This window comes from Numida meleagris, chromosome 23, assembly GCF_002078875.1.
Source record: "Numida meleagris isolate 19003 breed g44 Domestic line chromosome 23, NumMel1.0, whole genome shotgun sequence".
In the NCBI taxonomy this organism is placed as follows: Eukaryota; Metazoa; Chordata; class Aves; order Galliformes; family Numididae; genus Numida; species Numida meleagris.
In genome coordinates this window covers 4,382,432-4,390,744 of record NC_034431.1, presented here as the reverse complement: position 1 = coordinate 4,390,744, position 8,313 = coordinate 4,382,432, and the positions used below count along the sequence as shown (strand labels likewise).

General features: G+C 61.5%; 1 protein-coding gene across 1 annotated transcript; it reads left to right on the top strand.

The window, feature by feature from the left end:
* On the top strand, window positions 4,855-8,158 carry RNF26 (ring finger protein 26). Its single transcript, XM_021375966.1, has one exon. The coding sequence runs from the start codon at window positions 4,950-4,952 to the stop codon at window positions 6,357-6,359; it is 1,410 nt and encodes a 469-aa protein (XP_021231641.1). The 5' UTR covers window positions 4,855-4,949; the 3' UTR covers window positions 6,360-8,158.

The window sequence follows — 8,313 nt, the reverse complement described above, 5'->3', positions numbered from 1 at the left end:
ATTCATCGGAAATGATTAAATTCTTTCCCGGCGAGATTAGTTGCTTAAAATGGCAGTGCCGGGCAGCGATAAGGCTCCTGGGCTGGCGCTGCTGTGTGGCCCTCCAGGAGCAAGTGCACGGAGCGGGGCTGGCGCTCGTTCCCCCACGGGTGCATGGTGGGGATGCTCACATGGACATGGGGGTACCCGGGGCTGGGGGTCCCTGGATGCTCTCCTCTCCCCGAATGCTGCACCAGAGCCCCGCGCTCTGCTCCTTTTGTACGAAGCAGTGTGAATGAACCCTAACGAATGCCACCCGGTGAGGGCAAAGAAAGCGCCCAGCGCTGCAAACAAACGAGTGGGAGAGCCTGGCTGCCACGCTGCCGCGCATTCTGTTCCACTCCGCGCTTTTATTCCGCGTTAAAAATAAAGCAAAACCAAAATTCCCAGCCCTTGGGGAAGGGCAACGCCGCTCCCACGAGAAAACAGCCCGGCTGCGCGTGCCATCCTGCAGCAGCCTCTATGTGCCTTCTGCTTTTTGGGGCGCTTTGCTTTGAAGAGAACTTTTTCCTGTGGTTTTTTATTTTGTTTCCCAACCAGCCTCATGGTTCTGGGGCAAATGGGTTTGGGAGGCGGGCTGGGCGTGAAATCACCTGGCACCCAGTGGGTGCGGGCTCAGCGGGGAGCGCAGCAGGCGGGCAGCCTTCAGCTGCTTTGTCTCACGCCTTCTTATTTATTTGCTTGCTTAATGGATTTGGCTTCGGCCCCCCGCTCGCCGTTATGCAAACAAACAGCGCGCGCCGTGCCGTGGGGCCACGGTCCCGCACACGCAGCCGGAGCGGGGAGGTCGGTGCGCCGGTCCCTGCCCTGCTCGAGGTGTGGGGCAGCCCCACAGGCAGCGTGCCCGCAGCGGGGCCGTCTCACAGCGTTATCTGAGCTCCTCAGCTGCAGGAGGGTTGTAATCGCATTTGCTCCTCCTGCACCTGGCTCTGTGCGGCCGGCGGGGAGTGAGAGCTGCAGGAGGGGCCACGCATGGGGCTGAGTGCTCCCCCTGATGATGGTGGGTGATGAAGGGCGATGATGGGCGCTGGGCGATGCGCTGTGGCTGGCACGGCTTCCTGTGCTCGGGGTGGATGAAGGGAGGATGGAAGCCGGCTGCCATATCCACCCAGGCCTGCAGCGCTTCACACAACGCCGGCGGGGTGAAAGGGGCCCCCTCCCCAGGGAAGGGCCGGGAGCGGGGCCAGCGCTCAGCCGTGGGAGGTTTGCTGCCTCCGTCCATCCGGGGAGAAACCCCCTGGGGCTGCATTCCAGCTGTAGGGCTCAGGGGATGCACGGATCAATGTGAATCGCAGGGATGTGATCCTGGGTGGAGTGTGAGGGGCGAGCATCAGCTGTGCCAGGAGCCCATGGATGACCTGCACCACCCTCTGAGCCCTATGTGACGTCCTATGGCTCAGCTGGGCTCCTAGCACTCATTTGTGCCTCTGCTCTCCCCTATGGGGCTTTGTTCAGGAGGGGCTGGGAGCGGGCGGCGGGAGGAAGGACGTGAGCGGAAGGGAGGAAGGAAGGTGACATCTGGATTTGTGCACCTGGAGATGGACGGCAGCTTTGCAGATGCTGAGTAGTGGCAAAGCCCCAAAAAGGAGCTGAGATGGCAAGGGGGACACCCAGCCCCACACGTGCCCTGGTGACAGTGGGGAAGGCTTTGGGGCACGCAGTACCCGAGTACACACAGGGCAGACGGACAAGGACAGCTGGGGAGCGAAGGGGAAACCTTACCCAGCTGGGGGCCACCGCCAAGGCATGGGGAAGGAGCCCTGCACCCAGGGCTGGACGCTCAGCCCGTGTCACGGATGCGGGCTCCCTGCAGCCCAGAGCAGGTGCAGCCCCGCGTGGTGTGCAGACGGCCACGTACCGCCCTCTCGCTCGCACGTGCACAGCCAAACTGGGACGGACCATCACGTCTGTGCCCAAGGATCATCTCTCAGCTCTGAGCGCACCGCAGTAGCCAGGGGAAGGCTGTGGGGCTGGGGGAAGCCGGCAAAGCGGGGACGGCTATTTATAAACCGGCCTTTTCCTTCGGAAGATGCTGAGTTCATCTCCCCCCGGCTATTGCCGGATGGAAAAAGGCCCCATTGTCTTGGCGCCAGATGGGCCAGGGCTGGGCACCCGCCCGCACAATGGGGTGGATTATGGGGCTGGATGGCGGGGGGTCCCGCGGCGCAGGGGCAGGCGGGGGCCCGGCCACGCTCCATCCTCACCCCCCGCGAACGCCGCAGATCCCAGAGGAATGGGCACCCGAGGTCTCGGCCCTCCACGTCACGGGGCTTCCGCAGCTCATGTCACTGAGTAGGAAGGAAAAGCCAAAAAATCACAGTGTCACCAGATTTGGGGGTTCCCTTCTGTGCTGTGCAGGGTTTGGGGCTGCTCGAAAGAGGGCAAGGGCAGCGTGCAGGGCTCTGTCCCCATGCCACCCCCCTGCCTGCACCCGCCACGTTGGGGACGCTCACACCCACGGGAGCTGTGGGGCCGGGCAGGGATTTCTCCTCGCAGGACTTTCCCATGGATGAGGACTTGCTTTTCCCAGGGCCGCCTGGCTGGGCTCCAATAGGACAGAGAGATCCCAGCTCCCTTCCCTACAGCCCTCGGGCTCCCCGTCCCCGCAGCCCATAGATGGTGGTGCCTCCAGTGGGGATGCTTGGGGACACGGCTCCTTCCCACCCGGAGATGGAGGCTGGAGGAAGAGCGAGGCACGCCGCTTTGGAGCCGAGCCCGACTGGGGACAGGGATGGGGACCTTCCTGGAGCGGATGCGTTGAAATGAGCCATTGTTTGAGCCTGACCTGGAACACGGGGCTGTGCTGGGGCGTTGCTGGGGCGTTCAGCCGGGCACCTTGAGGGCAGCCATGGCGGGGCTGCGTGCTGGTGTCACCGTGCTGTGCTAGCCAGCCTGTCCCCCTAGGGGGTCAGCACCCTGGGGACAGTTCCGTGTACCCAGCCAGGGCTGGGAGCAGGGGCACGATGCCAGCAGGACCCACACCCCAGCACCGCCCTTCCTGCCCCCAGGCAGCACCGGGAGGAGATGCTGGGGCCGGGGAAGCTGTGTCCTGCTGCAAGGCAGTGTAGGTGGGAGCCTTGGTGGCCCCCGGTGCCATTTCCCCCCTCCTCAGCATCATTTCCCCCCTGTGCAGCTGCAGGTTGGGCTGCCAACCCTTTGTCTCCCTGTTTTTCCCATTCCTCTTCCACCCCCACATTTGCACGCTGGGCTCCACACGCCCCACAGCGCAGCGTCCTGCACCCCCCAGAGCCAGGACAACCAGATTGCTCCTCCAGCACCGGGACGCTCCATCTCTTTGCTTTTAGCTCCAAGCTGAGCCATCAGCACTGGAGCAGCCCGGGCTGACTGCTGCCGCTTCCCGACACGCTGCGGTGAGCTCAGCGCCGGGAAGGCAGTGATGCAGCCTCATGGCAGGGCTGGGTGCCAGCACAGCCCTGGGCAAGGTGCACCCACACTCCGATTCTTACACCCCAAAGGTACAGCACAGCCCAGCACGTGGCAGAGCCCTGACTCAATGAGTGGAGCGAGGTCTGAGCAGCGGGAGCTCGCCCTGCTCCAGGCAGCTGCCGTGCACAGCTGGGAGCGCGGTGGCATCGCGCCCACATCTCCAGCAAGTGTGGGGACAGCTGGGGGGAGCCTGTCAACGGGGGGGCCTGGCTGCCGAGCACCCCACCCTGTACAGTTTTCAGTGCCCCCCCCCCTCCCTCCCCCACCCGGGTGTTTGCAGCCCCCTGTGCCCCTCTCAGGGTGCTTCTTCCCCCAGGTCTTTGCACATCCCTGCAGCAAAGAGGAGCAAGGAAGGAGAAGCCTTGCAACTCTTGGCACTTCTCTGTGCCCCCCCGGCAACAGGGAAGGGGACGCAGGTGCATGGGGCTCGCAGGGCCCCTCTCCACGGCGCGGAGCAAAGAATGAATGGAGCACAACATGCCTGGCTCTGCTGCTCTGTCCCCCATCCACCCCCTTTTCTTTTCTTTTTTTTTTTTTTTTTGCCTCCTGGTAAAGCAATAAGAAATCCAAACATTACCATAAATGCTCAAAGCATCTTGGCTCTGTCACGTGGGCACCAGCACACACCCTACCAGGGGGGAACACACAGCCAAAACCCTGACACCAGCCAGGCAGGGAGGGAACAGACCTGAAAGCAGCCAGCAGGACAGACAGACAGACAGACACATGGCTTTGCTGTGCAGTGGAAGGGGCTGCAGGAGGGGCACTCAGGCGCCCTACTCCCAGGGGCTCCCCCCTTGTCCAGGCACTGCCCAGGGCCTTGAATGTCTTTCCCATGGGTCATCCGCTCCACTTGCTCACCCCTTCCTTAAAAAGCCTTGGGCACGATGCTGGGTGTTCCTCTGCCTGGCGTCACTGCCCAGGCAGTGGGGCTGGGCTGTCTCCTGGGGATGCCCAGCCTGAAAGCTGGCAGGAATCGCTCAGCAGGAAGCAGGACCTGCTGTGAGAGCTGCTCCCTGGCCAAACATTGGGGCAGTCCTGGCCTTGGAATTATTCTGAGACCTGTGCAGGAAACTGCTTGATGTGGTGCGAGCAGCACTGCCCTGGCTGACCCTGTGCTGGAGCGTCACAACCGGAAACCTGCCGGCTGCCAGCGCTGAGGCCGGCACCGATTCATCGCACGCGTGACCCCGCAGCCCGCCCCGGGTGGGGACCGTCCCCAGGGGTTAACCCGGCTCTGCTGGCCCTTTAAATCCAACCCTGCGCAGACAACCAATAGGAGGCGCCTCCCCCTCCCCCCCCGCCGCGTCCTCCGAACCGCCCAATGGGAGGCGAGGCTCGCCGCGTCCCCCTCCTCCGATTGGCCAGCGCCGCGTCCCCGCCCACGACAAGATGGCGGCGCCCATAGCGGGGGGGGCCCGCTCGGGCCTCGGCTGAGGGCTGCGGCCGGGCCCGGCCCCGCCATGGAGCTGGTGCTGCTCCTGCTACGCGGCCTGCGCATGGCGCTGGACTTGCTGCTCCTCCTGCTCGATCTCAACTTCTTCCTGGTGTCCTCGCTGGTGACCGCGCTGTTCTGGCTGCTCACCACCGCCGCCAGCCTCCCCGGGGCGGCCACAGCCGGGATGTGGGCCTGCTGGAACGGGCTGCTGGGCGGCCTGTGCGGCCTGGCCGAGGCGGTCTGCGGGCTGGCGCTGGGGGCCATGCAGGGGCTGGGCGGCCTGCTGCGGGGCTGCTGCTCCACCCTGGAGGGCCTGAAGGTGCTGGGCCACCTGCTGACCCACCTGGGGCTGCGGGGCAGGGAGCTGCTGCAGCGCGGGCTTTGCAACCTGCTGGGCTCGGGGCAGGCCTTGCTGAGGGAGGCGGGCGAGGGGCTGGCCATCGGGGTCAGCCTGCTGGCCTACCTGGTCAACAGCATGGTCAACCTGTGCCTGCTGGGCACGCAGAACTTCTTCACCCTGCTGCTGGCTCTCTGGGACTCGGTGGTCAGCCCGGTGCTGCGTGTTGCTGACCTGCTGGCCGCCTTCCTGGCACACGTTTCCAGCAGCGCCATTGCCATCTCTATCCTGCTCTGGTCGCCCTGCCAGCTGGCCTTTGAGCTGCTGGTCTCCACCACCGAGCTCCTCATCGGCGTCTTCTTTGTCAACGTGTACGGGCTGGCCCTGCTCCTCGCTATCATTGTCGTCAGCACTGTCGTCTTCAACCCTGGGCTGCTCCTCACTCTTCTGGGCCACGTGCTGGGCTACTTCCACACGCTGCCTGCCTATCCCCGCCTGCAACAGGAGGTGTGGAGGCTCTACCAGATGGCCGTCCTGATGCTGGGCATGGCCATGACCTCACAGACCTGGCGCAGGTTAGTGGACTGGAGCCTGCAAGTGACCAACTGGAGCCGAGGGGGCAGAACGATGAACCGGGAGAGCGAGCGGCGAGGGGCAGCCCAGGCCCTGGGCAGGCTGATGCTGGCAGGGGGCAACCACACGGCAGCGCAGTGGGAGGAGCAGCCAGATGCAGAGCAGGTCCCGCAGGCACATCCGGCTCTGGGTCAAAGTGCTGTTTCTAGGCAGCATCTCCAGGCACCCAGGGATGAGCCGAGCACCTCCAGGGGGAAAGCTCCGAGGAGAGAGCAGCTGAACGCGGCAGCTGGGGATGGAGCAGGCGCTCCAGACGACGACCCCTGGATGCTTCTGAAAGAACAAGAGGAACGTAAGAAATGCGTCATCTGTCAAGATCAAACCAAGACAGTGCTGCTTCTGCCCTGCAGGCACCTGTGCCTGTGCCAGGACTGCACAGAAGTCCTCCTGCAGCAGGCCATCTACCAGCGCAACTGCCCGCTGTGCCGCCAGATGATCCTCCAGACGCTCAACGTGTACTTGTGAACCACGGGGCTGGGTGGTTTGGGTGGTTTTCCCAGGTGATTGAAGACACCCCTGCCTCTGCCTTGTGCTGGAACAGGACAGCTCTTCCCAGGGCTGCCCCGAGTTGTTTCCAAAGAACTAAGGACGGTGCTGAAGGACCAAGAGGCTGTCAGAGGTGTCTTGTCAGCCACCTTCGGGGCACAACTAGGCTGTAGCTCCTGCTAGCAAGCACAGTAGCTGATCTCTGCAGCAGGCTGAGAGGCTGTTTTTTTTGTTTTTATTGTTGTTGTATTTGACAACTTCTTTTTCAAGGCCTGTTGGTTTGAGCTTGTGATCCGAAACAAAGCTCAGAAGGATGCTCTGGTTCCTCCAAGCCAAAGCTGATGGAAGGTTAAAGTCTGTGCTATCTTGGGACTGGTGCAAGGCAAAAGAGTGTTTTTCTACCAAGGCTTGGCCAAAAAACTACCTGGTGGACTGCATTTGCACTCTTTCTTCTTCCTGCCATTTAAACGGGGCAGCTCCCAGGGAAGGGAGTCACGTGCCCCTTTTGCAAGGCTCTAGCAAAGCACACTTGAGCTTTTTAGGCTTTTCTACCAAAGGGCTGAGCCCAGCTCTCAGCTGGAGTACAGCAGGGTTTCTGAGCACCTGCTTGTCCCAGCCACCATGGCTTTGGTGTCCGAATTTTCCCTTGCCAGTAGGAGCCATGATGAGCACGATCTACCTGCAGGACAGCTGACTGCAGAGCTCAGTGCTGCTGCTGCTTCCACGCCTATGAAAGACCAGCAAGCACATACCGTGTTACCTGCGTGGAGGGGCTTGAAGGGGAGTTTGCTACCTGCTGCCTGGGGAACCTGAGCAGCCCTCAGGATCCCTAAGGCTGGGGAGAGTTTGCTGCTTCCCAGGCTGGGCTGGCAGGAAGGGGTGGCTCTTTGGGAGGCAAGGGGACACCCCAGTCCTCCTTGAAGCCCACTGAGACATTCCAGCTCCAGGCACAAGTGTTATGGACCTGCAGACGTGTGCACGGAGCAGTACCAGGACCACAGCTATGTTTGTTTAGGGCAGGGTTACACTTCTGTTTTGTTTGCAATGTGAAATACGGTTTGTTTAATGTACGTGTCCCACAAAGTCTGACGAGGCCATCCATTCCTAGCTGGGGAGGGCTGAGGTGCCTCATCCCAGCACTATTCCAAGAAACTGCTGGGCTGCAAGAGAGCCACGCGCTAAAAAGCTTTCCCTTTTCCAGCTGCTTGTCTGGGGTCAGCCATGCATCAGAGCCAATTTTGGCTGGAGCCAGATTGGAAGGAGCCTTGACTCCTCGACTGCAAGCCAAGAGCCTGAGGGCGGCTGGCGTGGCTTTCTCCATTCTCCTGCTAACGAATAATTGATCAGTAATTTAAGCCAAAACAGAGGCAACAGAGAGGCCAGGCCATGCTGGGAGACGACTCCGCACTGCAAACTTGTGCTGTGTCAAGATCCCTGCCCTCTGCAGGGGCTGGTGGGTGCTGGGATCTCCTGGGCGCATCCTCACCTCCGAGCCACCTCTCCTGCAGCTCAGATGGAGTTATCTCTGGTTGGGGCCAGCTCGTGATCTTGGGGTGCAATGTTTCCTACGTGGATTTCAGGGGAGGAAGGACACCTTCCCAGGACTGCAGTTTCTCCCCACAATTTTTTTTTTTTTTTTAATTATTATTGTAGCAGTCACACTTACTGTTTTAGGGGCCCGTTTGTTTTTCGCCTGTTTATAAAAAGAGAGAAAGCTTTGCCTTAAGTTTTACTCTTTGCACTACGAACGAGCAGATTAAAGTTTCCTCTACCAGAAACTGCCTGCTGCCTTGTTCTTGGGGTGGGTTTCCCTCGGGGCCTCCTCTCTGCTTACCTCTGGGCTCCATCACTGGCACAGAATTGGATTCCAGGCCTGGTGTCTCTACGTGAGGAAGAGAGAAGGCAGGGAGGGATCTTCAGAGGGTCTTGAACT